This window comes from Engystomops pustulosus, chromosome 4 (genome assembly GCF_040894005.1).
Source record: "Engystomops pustulosus chromosome 4, aEngPut4.maternal, whole genome shotgun sequence".
NCBI classification, from domain to species: Eukaryota; Metazoa; Chordata; class Amphibia; order Anura; family Leptodactylidae; genus Engystomops; species Engystomops pustulosus.
In genome coordinates this window covers 1,565,513-1,588,282 of record NC_092414.1, presented here as the reverse complement: position 1 = coordinate 1,588,282, position 22,770 = coordinate 1,565,513, and the positions used below count along the sequence as shown (strand labels likewise).

At 59.9% G+C, this 22,770-nt stretch overlaps 1 protein-coding gene and 1 pseudogene across 1 annotated transcript; one reads left to right on the top strand and one right to left on the bottom strand.

Moving 5' to 3' along the window:
- Window positions 1-3,445: 3,445 nt before the first annotated feature.
- Window positions 3,446-4,428, bottom strand: LOC140125853 (vesicle transport protein GOT1B-like). Its single transcript, XM_072144729.1, has 3 exons — window positions 4,295-4,428; window positions 3,648-3,826; window positions 3,446-3,569 (listed from the first exon to the last, which is right to left on the bottom strand). Exons 1-3 carry the CDS (start codon window positions 4,376-4,378, stop codon window positions 3,446-3,448), a joined length of 387 nt encoding a protein of 128 aa, XP_072000830.1. The 5' UTR covers window positions 4,379-4,428.
- A 7,133-nt stretch (window positions 4,429-11,561) lies between these two features.
- LOC140125892 (ATP-dependent DNA helicase Q1-like) lies at window positions 11,562-21,960 on the top strand (annotated as a pseudogene).
- The last annotated feature ends 810 nt before the right edge of the window (window positions 21,961-22,770 follow it).

Below are 22,770 nucleotides of genomic sequence, written 5' to 3'. Positions count from 1 at the left end.
ATACTCTCTGTTATCAGCCATTACACCCCGGGGAGAGGAGACTGTACAGGGGGATACAATCTATTACTCTCTGTTATCAGCCACTGCCCCCCGGGGAGAGGAGACTGTACAGGGGGATACAATCTATTACTCTCTGTTATCAGCACTACACCCCGGGGAGAGGAGACTGAACAGGGGGGGGATACAATCTATTACTCTCTGTTATCAGCCATTACACCCCGGGGAGAGGAGACTGTACAGGGGGATACAATCTATTACTCTCTGTTATCAGCCACTACACCCGGGAGAGGAGACTGTACAGGGGGGGGATACAATCTATTACTCTCTGTAATCAGCCAATTACACCCCGGGGAGAGGAGACTGTACAGGGGGGATACAATCTATTACTCTCTGTTATCAGCCATTACATCCCGGGGAGAGGAGACTGTACAGGGGGGATACAATCTATTACTCTCTGTTATCAGCCATTACAGCCCGGGGAGAGGAGACTGTACAGGGGGGATACAATCTATTACTCTCTGTAATCAGCCATTACACCCCGGGGGAGAGGAGACTGTACAGGGGGAATACAATCTATTACTCTCTGTTATCAGCCATTACATCCCGGGGAGAGGAGACTGTACAGGGGGATACAATCTATTACTCTCTGTTATCAGCCATTACACCCCGGGAGAGGAGACTGTACAGGGGGGATACAATCTATTACTCTCTATTATCAGCCACTGCCCCGGGAGAGGAGACTGTACAGGGGGGGATACAATCTATTACTCTCTGTTATCAGCCATTACATCCCGGGGAGAGGAGACTGTACAGGGGGGGGATACAATCTATACTCTCTGTTATCAGCCATTACACCCCGGGGAGAGGAGACTGTACAGGGGGGGATACAATCTATTACTCTCTGTTATCAGCATTACACCCCGGGGAGAGGAGACTGTACAGGGGGGATACAATCTATTACTCTCTGTTATCAGCCATTACACCCCGGGGAGAGGAGACTGTACAGGGGATACAATCTATTACTCTCTGTTATCAGCCATTACCACCCCGGGGAGAGGAGACTGTACAGGGGGGATACAATCTATTACTCTCTGTTATCAGCCATTACACCCTGGGGAGAGGAGACTGTACAGGGGGGGATACAATCTATTACTCTCTGTTATCAGCCATTACACCCCGGGGAGAGGAGACTGTACAGGGGGGGATACAATCTATTACTCTCTGTTATCAGCCATTACATCCCGGGGAGAGGAGACTGTACAGGGGGGATACAATCTATTACTCTCTGTTATCAGCCATTACACCCCGGGGAGAGGAGACTGTACAGGGGGGATACAATCTATTACTCTCTGTTATCAGCCATTACACCCCGGGGAGAGGAGACTGTACAGGGGGGATACAATCTATTACTCTCTGTTATCAGCCATTTACATCCCGGGGAGAGGAGACTGTACAGGGGGATACAATCTATTACTCTCTGTTATCAGCCATTACACCCCGGGGAGAGGAGACTGTACAGGGGGGGGATACAATCTATTACTCTCTGTTATCAGCCATTACATCCCGGGGAGAGGAGACTGTACAGGGGGGATACAATCTATTACTCTCTATTATCAGCCACTGCCCCCGGGAGAGGAGACTGTACAGGGGGGGGATACAATCTATTACTCTCTGTTATCAGCCATTACACCCCGGGGAGAGGAGACTGTACAGGGGGGGATACAATCTATTACTCTCTGTTATCAGCCCATAACACCCGGGGAGAGGAGACTGTACAGGGGGGGGATACAATCTATTACTCTCTATTATCAGCCACTGCCCCGGAGAGGAGACTGTACAGGGGGGGATACATCTATTACTCTCTGTTATCAGCCATTACACCCTGGGGAGAGGAGACTGTACAGGGGGGATACAATCTATTACTCTCTGTTATCAGCCATTACACCCGGGGAGAGGAGACTGTACAGGGGGGATACAATCTATTAACTCTCTGTTATCAGCCATTACACCCCGGGGAGAGGAGACTGTACAGGGGGGGATACAATCTATTACTCTCTGTTATCAGCCATTACATCCCGGGGAGAGGGAGACTGTACAGGGGGGGATACAATCTATTACTCTCTGTTATCAGCCATTACATCCCCGGGGAGAGGAGACTGTACAGGGGGGATACAATCTATTACTCTCTGTTATCAGCCATTACACCCCGGGGAGAGGAGACTGTACAGGGGGGATACAATCTATTACTCTCTGTTATCAGCCATTACACCCCGGGGAGAGGAGACTGTACAGGGGGGGGATACAATCTATTACTCTCTGTTATCAGCCATTACACCCCGGGGAGAGGAGACTGTACAGGGGGGATACAATCTATTACTCTCTGTTATCAGCCATTACACCCCGGGGAGAGGAGACTGTACAGGGGGGGATACAATCTATCACTCTCTGTTATCAGCCATTACATCCCGGGGGGAGGAGACTGTACAGGGGGATACAATCTATTACTCTCTGTTATCAGCCATTACATCCCGGGGAGAGGAGACTGTACAGGGGGGATACAATCTATTACTCTCTGTTATCAGCCATTACACCCCGGGGAGAGGAGACTGTACAGGGGGGATACAATCTATTACTCTCTGTTATCAGCCATTACACCCCGGGGAGAGGAGACTGTACAGGGGATACAATCTATTACTCTCTGTTATCAGCCATTACACCCCGGGAGAGGAGACTGTACAGGGGGGATACAATCTATTACTCTCTGTTATCAGCCATTACACCCCGGGGAGAGGAGACTGTACAGGGGGGGATACAATCTATTACTCTCTGTTATCAGCCATTACATCCCGGGGAGAGGAGACTGTACAGGGGGGGATACAATCTATTACTCTCTGTTATCAGCCATTACACCCCGGGGAGAGGAGACTGTACAGGGGGATACAATCTATTACTCTCTGTTATCAGCCATTACACCCCGGGGAGAGGAGACTGTACAGGGGGGATACAATCTATTACTCTCTGTTATCAGCCATTACACCCCGGGGGGAGGAGACTGTACAGGGAGGATACAATCTATTACTCTCTGTTATCAGCCATTACATCCCGGGGAGAGGAGACTGTACAGGGGGGGGGATACAATCTAATTACTCTCTGTTATCAGCCATTACATCCCGGGGAGAGGAGACTGTACAGGGGGGGATACAATCTATTACTCTCTGTTATCAGCCATTACACCCCGGGGAGAGGAGACTGTACAGGGGGGGGGGGGATACAATCTATTACTCTCTGTTATCAGCCATTACATCCCGGGGAGAGGAGACTGTACAGGGGGGATACAATCTATTACTCTCTGTTATCAGCCATTACACCCCGGGGAGAGGGAGACTGTACAGGGGGGGATACAATCTATTACTCTCTGTTATCAGCCCTGGGCGCCTCCTGCCCTCTATGTCGCTGTACTGCCCCCGGGCTCTGGGTGGGATCTTACCGAGCTGATTCCGGGGAGGTTCAGGATGGATCCCAGGATGGGGACTCTCCGGATGAAGCCGATGACCACTGGGAAGAAGCCCCTGTAACGTGGAGAGCAGTGATTAGCCCCCAGAAGCCCACGATCCTCCCATCCCCCGGCCGTGGTCTCCCTGTGTTACCTGAAGAGCAGGAAGAAGCCGTAGATCTCCAGGACCATCCCGATGAGGGGCCACCCCACCAGCACCACGAAGACGCCCCCCAGGAAGAACGCCGTGGCCTTCACTTTGTGTTTCTGGAAGAAGAAGCGGAAGGTCCTCTCCAGCCCAATGACGAACGCCAACCCTGCCACGAAGAGGACCTGCGGGAAGATGGCAACACGTGAGAGCGGGCCGTGACCGCCCCCATGACCCCACCCCGACTCCCTGCCATGACCCGACCCCCTGCCATGACCCCCACCCCGACCCCCTGCCATGACCTTACCACTGCCACCCGCCATGACCCCACCCCTGCCATGACACCACCCCGACCCCCTGCCATACCCCCAGCCGAAACCCCCGCCATGTCCCCACCCTGACCCCCTGCCACCCGCTATGACCCCACCCCTGCCACCCGCTATGACCCCCCCTGCCACCCGCTATGACCCCACCCCTGCCACCCACTATGACCCCTTTCCATACCCCCGTCCTTGCCACCTGCTATAACCCCGTCACCTGAGCTATGAGCCCCTGCTCCCCCCGCCCTCAGCTATATCCCCTACTGCCTGTCATACCCCTGACTCAGCCCCCATATCCCTGCACCCCCTTTCTCGCCCCTCCCCCGCACTTACATTTCCGATGGCCAGCAGCGCCTTGTCGAAGAACAGCAGCATCCCGAAGAACAGGAAGAAGACCCCGAATCCGGTGAGACCCATCCCGATCTCTGCCGAGAGAGGAGGAGACGTCACTGACTGCTCACAGCTGAGGCTTCGTCACTACTGCCAGGATTATCCTGCTCTGGACAATCCCTACCTCCTCCGGGAGGTGCGTTACAGTGTGTCAGCGCAGGCTGTGCAGTACACAGAGGAGACTGGATACAACTGTAACAAACCCTCAGCTGTGAGAAACACTATCCTCTCCAAGACATGACGGGCGCCAGTGCATCCCCAATATCATCCCCTAAACTTCCCCCGTCATCGGGATCTACAATGATAAAATATACAGTTCCGACTTACATACAAATTCAACTTAAGAACAAACCTCCGGCCCCCATCCTGTCCCATAACCCGGGGGCGGCCCGTAATCCGGGGGACTTCACCTTGGGGTAACCTCTTTTCTTGTGTATTAACCAACGCAAGTCACTAACAATGGGGCAGGTTTATCAAGTGTCTGAAAGTCAGAATATTTATAGTTGCCCGTGGCAACCAATCACGGCTCAGCTTTCATTTTACCAGTGCTCATGAATATTTAAAAGCTGAGCTGTGATTGGACCCAGGATTATCCATAAAGCTTCATTACAGACACCTTCCAGCTGATCATTGCAGTAACATCCGGAGAGGTCACCAGAGGTCACAGGGCGCAGAGGGGTCGTCTGTAAGTAGGGGACGGCCTGTACTATGTCCCGAGGAGCGGTGTCATCCTTATGTGTTATGGGATAGGAGATGGTTGTGTATAAAATAAAGTAACTAATATGTAACAATTATTAAATATTATAAAGGACACGCTGATCGGCACCGCCCCCCCCCCCCCCCCGTCACAGGACGCACCGGGCAGGACCCCACCCCCCCCCGTCTCACAGGACGCACCGGGCAGGACCCCCCCCCCCCCCCGTCACAGGACGCACCGGGCAGGACCCCCCCCCCCCCCGTCACAGACGCACGGGCAGGACCCCCCCCCCCCCCGTCACAGGACGCACCGGGCAGGACCCCCCCCCCCCCTCACAGGACGCACCGGGCAGGACCCCCCCCCCCCCGTCACAGGACGCACCGGGCAGGACCCCCCCCGTCACAGGACGCACCGGGCAGGACCCCCCCTCCCCCATCACAGGATGCACTGGCAGGACCCCCCCTCCCCCATCACAGGATGCACCGGGCAGGACCCCCCCTCCCCCATCACAGGATGCACCGGGCAGGACCCCACCCCCCCCCCCCCGTCACAGGACGCACCGGGCAGGACCCCCCCTCCCCCATCACAGGATGCACCGGGCAGGACCCCCCCCGTCACAGGACGCACCGGGCAGGACCCCCCCCCCCCCCCCCGTCACAGGACGCACCGGGCAGGACCCCCCCCCCCCGTCACAGGACGCACCGGGCAGGACCCCCCCTCCCCCATCACAGGAGCACCGGGCAGGACCCCCCCCCTGTCACAGGACGCACCGGGCAGGACCCCCCCCTGTCACAGGACGCACCGGGCAGGACCCCCCCCCCCCCCCCGTCACAGGACGCACCGGGCAGGACCCCCCCCCCCCGTCACAGGACGCACCGGGCAGGACCCCCCCCCCCCCTGTCACAGGACGCACCGGGCAGGACCCCCCCCCCCCCCCTGTCACAGGACGCACCGGGCAGGACCCCCCCCCCGTCACAGGACGCACGGGCAGGACCCCCCCCCCCCCCGTCACAGGACGCACCGGGCAGGACCCCCCCCCCCCCCGTCACAGGACGCACCGGGCAGGAACCCCCCCCCCCCCGTCACAGGACGCACCGGGCAGGACCCCCCCCTCCCCGTCACAGGACGCACCGGGCAGGACCCCCCCCCTCCCCGTCACAGGACGCACCGGGCAGGACCCCCCCCCTGTCACAGGACGCACCGGGCAGGACCCCCCCCCCCCCCCCCGACACAGGACGCACCGGGCAGGACCCCCCCCCACCCCCCAGGACGCACCGGGCAGGACCCCCCCCCCCAGGACGCACCGGGCAGGACCCCCCCCCCTGTCACAGGACGCACCGGGCAGGACCCCCCCCCCCCGTCACAGGACGCACCGGGCAGGACCCCCCCCCCCCGTCACAGGACGCACCGGGCAGGACCCCCCCCCCGTCACAGGACGCACCGGGCAGGACCCCCCCCCGTCACAGGACGCACCGGGCAGGACCCCCCCCCCCGTCACAGGACGCACCGGGCAGGACCCCCCCCCCCCCCGTCACAGGACGCACCGGGCAGGACCCCCCCCCGTCACAGGACGCACCGGGCAGGACCCCCCCCCCCCCCCCCCCCCGACACAGGACGCACCGGGCAGGACCCCCCCCCCCGTCACAGGACGCACCGGGCAGGACCCCCCCCCCCCCCCCCCGTCACAGGACGCACCGGGCAGGACAACCCCCCCCCCCCGTCACAGGACGCACCGGGCAGGACAACCCCCCCCCCCCGTCACAGGACGCACCGGGCAGGACCCCCCCCTCCCCGTCACAGGACGCACCGGGCAGGACCCCCCCCCTCCCCGTCACAGACGCACCGGGCAGGACCCCCCCTGTCACAGGACGCACCGGGCAGGACCCCCCCCCCCCCGACACAGACGCACCGGGCAGGACCCCCCCCCCCCCCCCAGGACGCACCGGGCAGGACCCCCCCCCCAGGACGCACCGGGCAGGACCCCCCCCCTGTCACAGGACGCACCGGGCAGGACCCCCCCCCCCCGTCACAGGACGCACCGGGCAGGACCCCCCCCCCCCCGTCACAGGACGCACCGGGCAGGACCCCCCCCCCGTCACAGGACGCACCGGGCAGGACCCCCCCGTCACAGGACGCACCGGGCAGGACCCCCCCCCCCCGTCACAGGACGCACCGGGCAGGACCCCCCCCCCCCCCGTCACAGGACGCACCGGGCAGGACCCCCCCGTCACAGGACGCACCGGGCAGGACCCCCCCCCCCCCCCCCCCCGACACAGGACGCACCGGGCAGGACCCCCCCCCCCCGTCACAGGACGCACCGGGCAGGACCCCCCCCCCCCCCGTCACAGAACGCACCGGGCAGGACACCCCCCCCCCCCGTCACAGGACGCACCGGGCAGGACAACCCCCCCCCCGTCACAGGACGCACCGGGCGCTCCTGACCTCAGGGGATGTTAAGGGGTTAATATTGGGGATGCACCTGCGCCCTTGTGATTGGTCGGCTGATGGATTAGCGCGGACACAAGAACCCGGAGCAGGACACCTGCGCGTTCTCACCCCTCCCCCCCTCCACCTACACAACGGAACTGGACCCCCCCCTCTAATGCTACTGCCAGAACCAGGGGAGAACTGGACCCCCTCTAATGCTACTGCCAGAACCAGGGGAGGACTGGACCCCCACTAATGCTACAGCCAGAACCAGGGGAGAACTGGACCCCCACTAATGCTACAGCCAGAACCAGGGGAGAACTGGACCCCCTCTAATGCTACTGCCAGAACCAGGGGAGGACTGGACCCCCACTAATGCTACAGCCAGAACCAGGGGAGGACTGGACCCCCTCTAATGGTACAGCCAGAACCAGGGGAGAACTGGACCCCCACTAATGCTACAGCCAGAAACCAGGGGAGAACTGGACCCCCACCAATGCTACAGCCAGAACCAGGGGAGAACTGGACCCCCTCTAATGCTACTGCCAGAACCAGGGGAGAACTGGACCCCCTCTAATGCTACTGCCAGAACCAGGGGAGAACTGGACCCCCGCTAATGCTACAGCCAGAACCAGGGGAGGACTGGACCCCCACTAATGCTACTGCCAGAACCAGGGGAGAACTGGACCCCACTAATGCTACAGCCAGAACCAGGGGAAGACTGGACCCCCACTAATGCTACTGCCGGAACCAGGGAGAACTGGACCCCCTCTAATGCTACTGCCAGAACCAGGGGAGGACTGGACCCCCACTAATGCTACTGCCAGAACCAGGGGAGAACTGGACCCCCTCTAATGCTACTGCCAGAACCAGGGGAGGACTGGACCCCCACTAATGCTACTGCCAGGACCAGGGGAGTACTGGACCCCCTCTAATGCTACTGCCAGAACCAGGGGAGAACTGGACCCCCTCTAATGCTACTGCCAGGACCAGGGGAGGACTGGACCCCCACTAATGCTACTGGCCAGGACCAGGGAGTACTGGACCCCCTCTAATGCTACTGCCAGAACCAGGGGAGAACTGGACCCCCTCTAATGCTACTGCCAGGACCAGGGGAGAACTGGACCCCCTCTAATGCTACTGCCAGGACCAGGGGAGAACTGGACCCCTCTAATGCTACTGCCAGAACCAGGGGAGGACTGGACCCCCACTAATGCTACTGCCAGAACCAGGGGAGAACTGGACCCCCTCTAATGCTACTGCCAGAACCAGGGAGAACTGGACCCCCGCTAATGCTACAGCCAGAACCAGGGGAGGACTGGACCCCCACTAATGCTACTGCCAGAACCAGGGGAGAACTGGACCCCCACTAATGCTACAGCCAGAACCAGGGGAAGACTGGACCCCCACTAATGCTACTGCCGGAACCAGGGGAGAACTGGACCCCCTCTAATGCTACTGCCAGAACCAGGGGAGGACTGGACCCCCACTAATGCTACTGCCAGAACCAGGGGAGAACTGGACCCCCTCTAATGCTACTGCCAGAACCAGGGGAGGACTGGACCCCCACTAATGCTACTGGCAGAACTAGGGGAGAACTGGACCCCCTCTAATGCTACTGCCAGAACCAGGGGAGAACTGGACCCCCTCTAATGCTACTGCCAGGACCAGGGGAGAACTGGACCCCCTCTAATGCTACTGCCAGGACCAGGGAGAACTGGACCCCCCCTCTAATGCAACAGCCAGAACCAGGGGAGAACTGGACCCCCTCTAATGCTACAGCCAGAACCAGGGGAGAACTGGACCCCCCTCTAATGCTACAGCCAGAACCAGGGGAGAACTGGACCCCCTCTAATGCTACTGCCAGAACCAGGGGAGAACTGGACCCCCACTAATGCTACTGCCAGAACCAGGGGAGAACTGGACCCCCACTAATGCTACAGCCAGAACCAGGGAGGACTGGACCCCCACTAATGCTACTGCCAGGACCAGGGGAGAACTGGACCCCCCTCTAATGCTACAGCCAGGACCAGGGGAGAACTGGACCCCCCACTAATGCTACTGCCAGGACCAGGGGAGAACTGGACCCCCCACTAATGCTACTGCCAGAACCAGGGGAGAACTGGACCCCCCGCTAATGCTACTGCCAGAACCAGGGGAGAACTGGACCCCCCGCTAATGCTACTGCCAGAACCAGGGAGAACTGGACCCCCCGCTAATGCTACTGCCAGAACCAGGGGAGAACTGGACCCCCACTAATGCTACAGCCAGAACCAGGGGAGGACTGGACCCCCACTAATGCTACAGCCAGAACCAGGGGAGAACTGGACCCCCACTAATGCTACAGCCAGAACCAGGGGAGGACTGGACCCCCACTAATGCTACAGCCAGAACCAGGGGAGAACTGGACCCCCGCTAATGCTACTGCCAGGACCAGGGGAGAACTGGACCCCCTCTAATGCTACTGCCAGAACCAGGGGAGAACTGGATCCCCACTAATGCTACTGCCAGAACCAGGGGAGAACTGGACCCCCACTAATGCTAAAGCCAGAACCAGGGGAGGACTGGACCCCCACTAATGCTACAGCCAGAACCAGGGGAGGACTGGACCCCCACTAATGCTACAGCCAGAACCAGGGGAGAACTGGACCCCCCGCTAATGCTACTGCCAGGACCAGGGAGAACTGGACCCCCCGCTAATGCTACAGCCAGGACCAGGGGAGTACTGGACCCCGCTAATGCTACAGCCAGAACCAGGGGAGGACTGGACCCCCACTAATGCTACTGCCAGAACCAGGGGAGGACTGGACCCCCTCTAATGCTACTGCCAGAACCAGGGGAGAACTGGACCCCCACTAATGCTACTGCCAGAACCAGGGGAGAACTGGACCCCCCTCTAATGCTACTTTCTTCCTCCTCATTCTCCCCAGGCCTATCATTCCTCTATGGGGCCCCACCTTATGGCCCTGGCTCCTCCCCCGGGGCCCCTCTTTCTCCTGTGGCCCTGGCTCCTCCCCCGGTGCCCTCTTTCTCCTGTGGCCCTGGCTCCTCCACCGATGCCCCTTTCTCCTGTGGCCCTGGCTCCTCCCCCAGTGCCCTCTTTCTCCTGTGGCCCTGGCTCCTCCCCCGGTGCCCTCTTTCTCCTGTGGCCCTGGCTCCTCCCCCGGTGCCCTCTTTCTCCTGTGGCCCTGGCTCCTCCCCCGGTGCCCTCTTTCTCCTGTGGCCCTGGCTCCTGCTCCCCCGGGGCCCCTCTTTCTCCTGTGGCCCTGGCTCCTCCCCGGGGCCCCTCTTTCTCCTGTGGCCCTGGCTCCTCCCCCGGTGCCCTCTTTCTCCTGTGGCCCTGGCTCCTGCTCCCCCCGGGGCCCCTCTTTCTCCTGTGGCCCTGGCTCCTCCCCCGGTGCCCCTTTCTCCTGTGGCCCTGGCTCCTCCCCCGGTGCCCTCTTTCTCCTGTGGCCCTGGCTCCTGCTCCCCCCGGGGTCCCTCTTTCTCCTGTGGCCCTGGCTCCTCCCCCGGGGTCCCTCTTTCTCCTGTGGCCCTGGCTCCTCCCCCGGTGCCCTCTTTCTCCTGTGGCCCTGGCTCCTGCTCCCCCCGGGGCCCCTCTTTCTCCTGTGGCCCTGGCTCCTCCCCCGGTGCCCCTTTCTCCTGTGGCCCTGGCTCCTCCCCCGGTGCCCTCTTTCTCCTGTGGCCCTGGCTCCTGCTCCCCCGGGGTCCCTCTTTCTCCTGTGGCCCTGGCTCCTCCCCCGGGGTCCCTCTTTCTCCTGTGGCCCTGGCTCCTCCCCCGGTGCCCTCTTTCTCCTGTGGCCCTGGCTCCTGCTCCCCCCGGGGCCCCTCTTTCTCCTGTGGCCCTGGCTCCTCCCCCGGGGCCCGGCTCTTACTCTGGTGTCGGTGAGGGAGATCATGGCTGCGGCGGCTCCGGGCTGTGACTGCGGGGATCAGAGAGAACCGGCGCCTCGTAACGGCCACGTCTTCCGGAAACACGCAGCGCAGCGCCGAGCCTCCAGCCAATCAGCGCAGCGCCCAGCGGGGGGCGGGGAGAAGGCGGCACTCGGGCCAATCATAGAGCTCAGCGGTTCTGTCAGCCCGACCAATCCGGGGCAGAGGATTCGGTGACGTATAATGTAGGCGCGGCGTGTGATTGGTCAGCGTCGGAGCGATGCCGGGAGTCTGACAGTCCGGTGTCCCGGTGCAGGAGACGCGGTGCTGTGGAAACTAACAGCATCACGTGATTTATAAGAGGTTGGAGTTCCCCTTTAAATTGCACTTGTCCTGTATAGTGACGGGGTCACTCCAGGTCACGGGGCCACCCACAGGTCACAGGTCACACCAGGTCACAGGGCCACGCACAGGTCACAGGGCCACTCCAGGGTCTCCGGTGAGGGTCAGGCAGTGATTGGACGCTCTGTGTGGCCCCGGGTGATGGTTTTCCTTACATTTATGTCTTTATTTTCAGTGACTGAGGGAGAAAGATGGCGACGGACGAGCTCCCAGGTACAAAACTGCCCCCCACACACAGGAGCGGGGATACCGGGGGCAGAGAGGTGGGGGGACTGAGGGCAGAGAGGTGGGGGGACCGGGGGCAGGGGGTCACTGCGGGGCTGGTGGGTGAGGAGTGATGGCCGGGTGTCTGGGTGCTGGAGGCTGTGGATATGATGGGTGGGGAGTGATGGCCGGGTGTCTGGGTGCTGGAGGCTGTGGATATGATGGGTGGGGAGTGATGGTCGGTGTCTGGGTGCTGGTGGCTGTGGATATGATGGGTGGGGGTGATGGCCGGGTGTCTGGGTGCTGGAGGCTGTGGATATGATGGGTGGGGGTGATGGCCGGGTGTCTGGGTGCTGGAGGCTGTGGATATGATGGGTGGGGAGTGATGGTCGGTGTCTGGGTGCTGGTGGCTGTGGATATGATGGGTGAGGAGTGATGTCCGGGTGTCTGGGTGCTGGTGGCTGTGGATATGATGGGTGGGGAGTGATGGCCGGGTGTCTGGGTGCTGGAGGCTGTGGATATGATGGGTGGGGGTGATGGCCGGGTGTCTGGGTGCTGGTGGCTGTGGATATGATGGGTGGGGGTGATGGCCGGGTGTCTGGGTGCTGGTGGCTGTGGATATGATGGGTGAGGAGTGATGGCCGGGTGTCTGGGTGCTGGAGGCTGTGGATATGATGGGTGGGGGTGATGGCCGGGTGTCTGGGTGCTGGTGGCTGTGGATATGATGGGTGGGGAGTGATGGCCGGGTGTCTGGGTGCTGGTGGCTGTGGATATGATGGGTGGGGAGTGATGGCCGGGTGTCTGGGTGCTGGTGGCTGTGGATATGATGGGTGGGGAGTGATGGCCGGGTGTCTGGGTGCTGGTGGCTGTGGATATGATGGGTGGGGAGTGATGGCCGGGTGTCTGGGTGCTGGTGGCTGTGGATATGATGGGTGGGGAGTGATGGCCGGGTGTCTGGGTGCTGGTGGCTGTGGATATGATGGGTGGGGAGTGATGGCCGGGTGTCTGGGTGCTGGTGGCTGTGGATATGATGGGTGGGGAGTGATGGCCGGGTGTCTGGGTGCTGGTGGCTGTGGATATGATGGGTGGGGAGTGATGGCCGGGTGTCTGGGTGCAGGTGGCTGTGGATATGATGGGTGGGGGTGATGGCCGGGTGTCTGGGTGCTGGTGGCTGTGGATATGATGGGTGGGGAGTGATGGCCGGGTGTCTGGGTGCTGGTGGCTGTGGATATGATGGGTGGGGAGTGATGGCCGGGTGTCTGGGTGCTGGTGGCTGTGGATATGATGGGTGGGGAGTGATGGCCGGGTGTCTGGGTGCTGGAGGCTGTGGATATGATGGGTGGGGAGTGATGGCCGGGTGTCTGGGTGCTGGTGGCTGTGGATATGATGGGTGAGGAGTGATGGCCGGGTGTCTGGGTGCTGGTGGCTGTGGATATGATGGGTGGGGAGTGATGGCCGGTGTCTGGGTGCTGAAGGCTGTGGATATGATGGGTGGGGAGTGATGGCCGGGTGTCTGGGTGCTGGAGGCTGTGGATATGATGGGTGAGGAGTGATGGCCGGGTGTCTGGGTGCTGGTGGCTGTGGATATGATGGGTGGGGAGTGATGGCCGGGAGTCTGGGTGCTGGAGGCTGTGGATATGATGGGTGGGGAGTGATGGCCGGGTGTCTGGGTGCTGGTGGCTGTGGATATGATGGGTGAAGAGTGATGGCCGGGTGTCTGGGTGCTGGAGGCTGTGGATATGATGGGTGGGGGTGATGGCCGGGTGTCTGGGTGCTGGTGGCTGTGGATATGATGGGTGGGGAGTGATGGCCGGGTGTCTGGGTGCTGGAGGCTGTGGATATGATGGGTGGGGAGTGATGGCCGGGTGTCTGGGTGCTGGTGGCTGTGGATATGATGGGTGAAGAGTGATGGCCGGGTGTCTGGGTGCTGGAGGCTGTGGATATGATGGGTGGGGAGTGATGGCCGGGTGTCTGGGTGCTGGTGGCTGTGGATATGATGGGTGGGGAGTGATGGCCGGGTGTCTGGGTGCTGGTGGCTGTGGATATGATGGGTGGGGAGTGATGGCCGGATGTCTGGGTGCTGGTGGCTGTGGATATGATGGGTGGGGAGTGATGGCCGGGTGTCTGGGTGCTGGTGGCTGTGGATATGATGGGTGAGGAGTGATGGCCGGTGTCTGGGTGCTGGTGGCTGTGGATATGATGGGTGGAGAGTGATGGCCGGGTGTCTGGGTGCTGGTGGCTGTGGATATGATGGGTGGGGAGTGATGGCCGGGTGTCTGGGTGCTGGTGGCTGTGGATATGATGGGTGGGGAGTGATGGCCGGGTGTCTGGGTGCTGGTGGCTGTGGATATGATGGGTGGGAGTGATGGCCGGGTGTCTGGGTGCTGGAGGCTGTGGATATGATGGGTGGGGAGTGATGGTCGGTGTCTGGGTGCTGGTGGCTGTGGATATGATGGGTGGGGAGTGATGGCCGGGTGTCTGGGTGGGGAGTGTTGGCTGGGTGTAGACGCGGTGGGTGGTGACATCTTGTCTTGGTCCCGCCCCAGCGCTGGTGGAGGAGTTGGACGCTGTGACCACGGAGCTTCAGGCCATTGAGGTGCAGATCGAGGAGCTGCTGGAGAGACAACAGGACCTGCAGCAGAGGAAGAGCGCGCTGACCAAGAGGATCCAGGGACTGTCTGAGGATGAGGGGGCCGGGACCAGCGCAGAGACCACCGCCCAGGACTGGAACAGACAAGGTGCGTCCTGCGGGGTCACGTGTAACCCTCAGAACATCCTCGGGGTCTAATGTGCAGCACAGGGGCCCGGATTGTGTGTGGCCCCTAGAGGGAGGAAAGTCTGAGATGAGTGAAGCTTAGAGGCGGCAGGGGGAGAGTCGCTTCATCTGTCTCTATCTTTGGATCCGTAGCGCCTAGAAACCCGGTTCTGGTGTCATATTAAAGATAAGATTCTCATGATTCAGATCCTGAGGTTGTGGACGTAGATAAAGGTCTTGTTACTTATCTATAGGAGGTATTAGTGACCCCGCGCAGTGCTCCTCCCCACCACAGGCGGCGCTCTCTCCTTATGATGTGTTTCTTGCAGACTTTTCCTGGTCACAGAAGGTGAAGGAGCATCTGCAGAAATCCTTCCAGCTCAGCAGCTTCCGCCGCCTCCAGCTGGAGACCATCAACGCCACATGGCCGGCAAAGACCTCTTCCTGATCATGCCCACGGGCGGAGGGAAGAGCCTGTGCTACCAGCTGCCGGCAGTGTGCTCTGAAGGTGGGTCCTGACCGCTCCCCTAGCTATGGGTGGTCACAGCTCCGCCCCCCTGACGCTGTCTCCACCCCTCGCTCAGGCTTCACCCTGGTCATCTGCCCGCTGGTGTCCCTGATGGAGGATCAGCTCATGGTCCTGGAGCGCCTGGGGGTCTCGGCCACCTACCTGAACGCGTCCAGCAGTAAGGTCTGTATGGGGATGTGGGCGGGTCCTGGGAGGGCACGCCCCCTGCTAAGCTCCGCCCCTCTCTGCTGCAGGATCATGTGAAGTGGGTGCACGGGGAGATGATTGACAGGCGCTCCCAGCTGAAGCTCATCTACGTCACCCCGGAGAAGATCGCCAAGAGTAAGCTGTTCATGTCGCGGCTGGAGAAGGCCTATCAGGCGGGGCGTCTGGCCAGGGTGGCCATCGATGAGGTGCACTGCTGCAGCCAATGGGGGCACGACTTCAGACCAGGTGAGGCTCCTGCGAGGGCTCCCCCGGGCCGGCAGGTGGCGCTGATGATGTGACTGTCTCCCTCCAGACTACAAGGCGCTGGGCATCCTGAAGAGACAGTTCCCCAAGGCCCCACTGATCGGCCTCACGGCCACGGCCACCAGCCACGTGCTGAAGGACGCACAGAAGATCCTGTGTGTGCAGAGACCTCTGACCTTCACCGCCTCCTTCAACCGACCCAATCTGTTCTATGAGGTATGGGGGCGGAGCTATGGGGGCGGGCAAAGATGTACAGAGCAAGGGAGCCCCAGGCCACACCCCTGTAGAACCACCCCAGGCCACACCCCTATATAACCACCTGACCCCTCCCAGGCCACACCCCTATAACCACCTGACCCCTCCCAGGCCACACCCCTATATAGCCACCTGACCCCTCCCAGGCCACACCCCTATATAACCACCTGACCCCTCCCAGGCCACACCCCTATATAACCACCTGACCCCTCCCAGGCCACACCCCTATATAACCACCTGACCCCTCCCAGGCCACACCCCTATATAAGCGATCCCCCCTCCCAGGCCACACCCCTATATAACCACCTGACCCCTCCCAGGCCACACCCCTATATAACCACCTGACCCCTCCCAGGCCACACCCCTATATAACCACCTGACCCCTCCCAGGCCACACCCCTATATAACCACCTGACCCCTCCCAGGCCACACCCCTATATAACCGATTCCCCCCCTCCCAGGCCACACCCCTATATAACCGATCCCCCCCTCCCAGGCCACATCACTATATAACTACATACCCCCCCCTCCCAGGCCACATCACTATATAACTACATACCCCCCCCCCCCAGGCCACATCACTATATAACTACATACCCCCCCCCAGGCCACATCACTATATAACTACATACCCCCCCCCCCAGGCCACATCACTATATAACTACATACCCCCCCCCCCAGGCCACATCACTATATAACTACATACCCCCCCCCAGGCCACATCACTATATAACTACATACCCCCCCCCCAGGCCACATCACTATATAACTACATACCCCCCCCCCAGGCCACATCACTATATAACTACATACCCCCCCCCAGGCCACATCACTATATAACTACATACCCCCCCCCCAGGCCACATCACTATATAACTACATACCCCCCCCCCCAGGCCACATCACTATATAACTACATACCCCCCCCCCAGGCCACATCACTATATAACTACATACCCCCCCCCCAGGCCACATCACTATATAACTACATACCCCCCCCCAGGCCACATCACTATATAACTACATACCCCCCCCCCCAGGCCACATCACTATATAACTACATACCCCCCCCCCCAGGCCACATCACTATATAACTACATACCCCCCCCCCAGGCCACACCCCTATTAAACCCCCCCAGGCCACACCTAACTAGAACCACCCCAGGCCACACCTAACTAGAACCACCCCAGGCCACACCCTTATATAACAGATCACTCCTGCCTAGCTACACCCCTGTATAGTTATAGACCTCAGACTGGAGCCCCTGCGGGAGCCCTTGTGCGGCTGGCTGCGGGGCCCGGCCTCTGATCACTGACTTTAACACTTTATCTTCCAGGTTCGGCCTAAACCCTCCTCCTCCAGTGACTTCATAGAGGACGTAGTGAAGCTGATCAATGGGCGGTACAAGGGGCAATCAGGTGACTACAGGGCCCTGCCCCCTCCTCTCAGGCCCCGCCTGCTCCTCCACCCCCTGATTAACCCCTTGTTTTCTGCAGGAATCGTTTACTGTTTCTCTCAGAAAGACTCAGAACAAGTTACGATGAGTTTGCAGAAGTTAGGGGTCGGCGCCGGCACTTACCACGCCAACATGGAGGCGCGAGACAAGAGCCGGGTCCACGCCCACTGGACCCAGAACAAGATCCAGGTGCCGAGCCTCAGACAGGGTACACAGAGGAGGCGCCCCGTCACCACTGACCACGCCCTCTCCTCCTCCTCCTCCGCAGGTCGTGGTCGCCACTGTGGCCTTCGGGATGGGGATTGATAAACCGGACGTGAGATTCGTCATCCACCACACCATGAGCAAGTCCATGGAGAACTACTACCAGGAGAGCGGGCGAGCAGGTGACCCCGCCCCCTGGCTGTATAACCCCGCCCCTGGCTGTATAACCCCGCCCCCTGGCTGTGAGAGGGGAACTGCCCCGCCCCCTGAGTGTATAACCCCGCTCCCTGGCTATGAGAGGGGAACTGCCCCGCCCCCTGGCTGTATAACCCCGCCTCCTGAGTGTATAACCCCCGCCCCCTGGCTGTGAGAGGGAAACTTCCCCCGTGCCCTGCCCTGTATAACCCCGCCCCCTGGCTGTGAGAGGGGGAACTGCCCCGCCCCCCTGACCAGGAGGTGTCCTCGCGGCCCCGCCCCCTGGCTGTATAACCCCATCTTGCTCCCTCCCTGACCGTGAGGGTTAGTCATGCCCCCCCCCACCCCCACCTGTATAACCCCACCCCTGTGTCTCCTCAGGTCGGGACGACCATCGTGCGGACTGCATCGTGTACTGGGGGTTCGGGGACGTGTTCCGGATCAGTACCATGGTGGTGATGGAGATGTGGGGCAGCAGAAGTTGTATGATATGGTGCGCTACTGCCAGGACATGAGCAGGTGCGTGGAGGAGTGTACCCTCTGCAGGGAGAGGAGGGGAGAGTGTGTACCCTCTGCAGGGAGAGGAGGGGAAGTGTGTACCCTCTGCAGGGGGAGGAGGGGGGAGAGTGTGTACCCTCTGCAGGGGGAGGAGGGGGGAGAGTGTGTACCCTCTGCAGGGAGAGGAGGGGAGAGTGTGTACCCTCTGCAGGGAGAGGAGGGGAGAGTGTGTACCCTCTGCAGGGAGAGGAGGGGAGTGTGTACCCTCTGCAGGGAGAGTGTGTACCCTCTGCAGGGAGAGTGTGTACCCTCTGCAGGGAGAGGAGGGGAGAGTGTGTACCCTCTGGCAGGGAGAGGAGGGGAGAGTGTGTACCCTCTGCAGGAGAGTGTGTACCCTCTGCAGGGAGAGGAGGGGAGAGTGTGTACCCTCTGCAGGGAGAGGAGGGGAGAGTGTGTACCCTCTGCAGGGGGAGGAGGGGAGAGTGTGTACCCTCTGCAGGGGGAGGAGGGGAGAGTGTGTACCCTCTGCAGGGGGAGGAGGGGAGAGTGTGTACCCTCTGCAGGGGGAGGAGGGGAGAGTGTGTACCCTCTGCAGGGGGAGGAGGGGAGAGTGTGTACCCTCTGCAGGGGGAGGAGGGAGAGTGTGTACCCTCTGCAGGGGGAGGAGGGGAGAGTGTGTACCCTCTGCAGGGGGAGGAGGGGAGAGTGTGTACCCTCTGCAGGGGAGGAGGGGGAGTGTGTACCCTCTGCAGGGGGAGGAGGGGAGAGTGTGTACCCTCTGCAGGGGGAGGAGGGGGGAGCTGTTGTGTACTGAGGATTCTCCCATGTTCCCTGCAGGTGTAGACGTGTCCTCATCGCGCAGCACTTTGATGAAGTCTGGGACTCGGCGCAGTGTCACCAGATGTGTGATAACTGCCACGGGGAGCAGAGTAAGTGATCCACCAATCATAGGGCTCCATGGTAAGGGGAGGGGCTTGTGTCTGACCCCCCGCTGTCCCGTGACTGATCCCTGCGCTGTCCCGTATTCAGGTTATGAGAAGGTGGACATCTTGGATTACGGCAGAGACATCGTGAAGATCCTGCGTCAGGCCGATCAGATGGACGAGAAACTGACGCCCCTCAAGCTCATCGACGCCTGGAGCGGGAAAGGAGCCGCCAAACTGCGCGTCCCCCAAGTCCTGCCCCCAAAACTGCCCCGAGACCAGATGGAGAGGATCATCACCCACCTCCTGCTCCAGCAATACATCAGGTACCAGTCACTGCTACACTGTGACACCACCGCAGCTCTGACAAGTCACCTGATCCATCATCTATCTCCTCAGGGAAGACTTCAGCTTCACGGCCTTCGCCACCATCTCCTACATCAAGGAGGGGCCCAAAGCCAAACTACTGCTCAGCCCCCAGCACAGCCTCAGCCTCCACATGAGAGGGGCCGCCAAGGTGAGAGCGCCTCCTCCCGGGGGGAGAGGTGGAGGAGGGATCGGGGCGTCGGCTCCTGATGCGGGTTCCAGGGGTCGGGGCGTCGGCTCCCGGCGGGGTGGTTCCGGGGGTCGGGGCGTCGGCTCCCGGCGGGGTGGTTCAGGGGATCGTGGCGTCGGCTCCCGGTGCGGGATTCGGGGCGTCGGCTCCCGCTGGGGTGGTTCCGGGATTCGGGGCGTCGGCTCCCAGCGGGGTGGGGGATCGGGGCGTCGGCTCCCGGCGGGGTGGGGGATCGGGGCGTCGGCTCCCGGCGGGGTGGGGGATCGGGGCGTCGGCTCCCGGCGGGGTGGGGGATCGGGGCGTCGGCTCCCGGCGGGGTGGGGGATCGGGGCGTCGGCTCCCGGCGGGGTGGGGGATCGGGGCGTCGGCTCCCGGCGGGGTGGGGTTTCGGGGAATGGGGCCGTCGGCTCCCGGCGGGGTGGGGGATCGGGGCGTCGGCTCCCGGCGGGGTGGGGTTCCGGGGATCGGGGCGTCGGCTCCCGGCGGGGTGGGGTTCCGGGGCGTCGGCTCCCGGCGGGGGGGGGGGGGTGTGTTCCGTGGATCGGGGCGTCGGCTCCCGGCGGGGTGGTTCCGTGGATCTGGGCGTCGGCTCCCGGGGGGGGGGGGTCCGGGCGTCGGCTCCTGGTGGGGCTTTTGGGTCGGACGGTGGGAGTGATAATAACACATTGTGTGTCTCCCAACAGATAAAATCCCCCAAATCGTCCACGTGTAAGGACCCCAATCCTCGCTCTCAGCAGAAGAGTCCTGGAAACTCCTCCAAGTCTGTGAAGGGAGGGGGTGACCCCCGGCGCCCTCCCCCGCACAGCAGCCCCCCGCCCAAGAAGAGCCGCAGCTCTGACACCTCCATAGTGATTGACTGATCACCGGGGAGGGCAGGACCTTACACCGCGCTGCACCCCGGAGCTACCATCATGCATTGTGTCAGGTGCTGGACCCCACAATGTACAGGACACGGAGGGGGCACTTACCTCATCAGGGTCTGTGCAGGAAACGCCTCTGTTATAGGACGTTATAGGGAGTCTACAATGTATCGCTGTGCAGTGACATCTACTATCTCACCCCAAGGGCTTTATCCCTAGAAGTGACCCTTCAGGTGCAGGATGGTTCATGTTGTGGAGGTCTCCACCCCCTTGTCTATATGTAGATGTTGTGTCCTGTGTATAGCACTGGACTTTGTACAGGAGAAGGTGTTGGGGATCAGACGTCCCCATCCAGGGTCTAAGGATCTTCCGAGCAGGAGGTCCCATGTTTGGCTGTTTATATGTAAATCTGTGAATATTTCCTTTGGTCTGTGAAGAGATCTTGGAGCTCTGCATGTGATGGCTGACATGACCACTAGGGGCGCTCTGCTCCCCGAGGTTCTTGGTGACTATCCTTGGGGTCTGAATATCTCAGGGCGCGGCTGGAGACCAGGGATGAAGAAGTTGGGATAATGATGCATTGTGGTCTATAAAAACATATAAAGGGAAATCCCACATCCTGGATCTCAGTGAATAAAATATTGCAGTTTATTCATTACATAGAGCAGTGATTCTCAACCAGTGTGCCGCGACACATGGTCGGGTGTGCCGCGGGGAAAGTTCCCCAAACTACGGTGCCCCCTGTGTTATGTTTCCCAGCAATGCGGAGCGAAGCGCAGTCACGGCTTCTTACAATGTAGGAGACGTGTACAATAACACATGCGCAAGCTTTGAACCTCGCGAGACAAAATGACATCACCGAGGCCGGCGCATCATCCTGAGAGCGGAGAGACTCTCGCATTTGCCCCCCAATAATGCTGACTATATGAGCTTTTACCTGAGTATATGAACTGTTGGCAGAATACTCAGCATATGAGCTGGTACTTGTAGTACTCCAGCAGTATACTGCATATAACAATGAGAAATACTATAGTCATGAGGCTGGAGTACTACAAGTACCAGCTCATATGCCATGGTCATAGTACTTCTCATTGTACCCCTTTATATTGCTGTATATGAGCCACATAATAATCAGCACCATATACTAAAGCCAGGGAGAAGCTGAGAACTGTTGAGGAAGAGCTTGGTGTGTGTCTTTCCACCATTCCTGCCAGGATATCCCTTTTGTGTTTATCGAGACAGGCCCAGGTATCACACTGAGTGAGTAAAATAAATTTAGAATCTATATTATTAACTATAAGTATAATATACCTGAGTGAAGTTGCCCCCCCCCCCCCCCCACCTTGTTCAAATAAAATAAAATTGGTGTCAGACGTTTGTGCTACGTTTGTGCAGCAAAAATTTCCGTTTGTGCCGCTTTCGTTTTTAAGATATTAATGAATGTTTACAGAGATCATGAGAGGTCAACCAGCCCCCCCACATTGCCCAAACCAAACAAAACTGGTGCCAAACAATTCTGCTACATTTCTGCTGGTTTGTGCTGCTCAAACTTTTGTTTGTGCTGCTTTTGTTTTGAATATATGACCAAAAAAGTAAAGGTCAAAAGTTCAAGCAGCCCCCCCACATTAACCGAATTGAACAAAACTGGGGTCAAATGTTAGTGCTACGTTTGTGCTGGTTTGTGCAGCAAAAATTTTCGTTTGTGCCCCTAGCCCCTATCGTTTTGAAGATATTCATACTTTTTTCCAGAGGTCATCAGAGTTCATTTCTTCCAAAGTACTATGTGTTTGCTAGCTCCCCCTGGTGATCAAACCAGGGAAGTGTCACTAAGCTTGTTTTTTACTAGTTCATCCTAAACACCTTTAACCTATGTAAGCAGCTGAACATACCTTAAAAATGATAGTAACACAGACGAAAATCTTTCCATATAACAGTATAATATGACTGTTTTAGTGTCATTTTGTGCTATTTTGGTTGGTGGTGTGCCCCAGGATTTTCCAAGTATAAAAAGTGTGCCGCGGCTCAAAAAAGGTTGAAAATCACTGACATAGTGGACATGTGGTATTCTTTTGATGAGGATCAGTAGTGTGTCTGGCCTCCTCGTGCCTTTATGACCTCCCTACAACACCTCGGC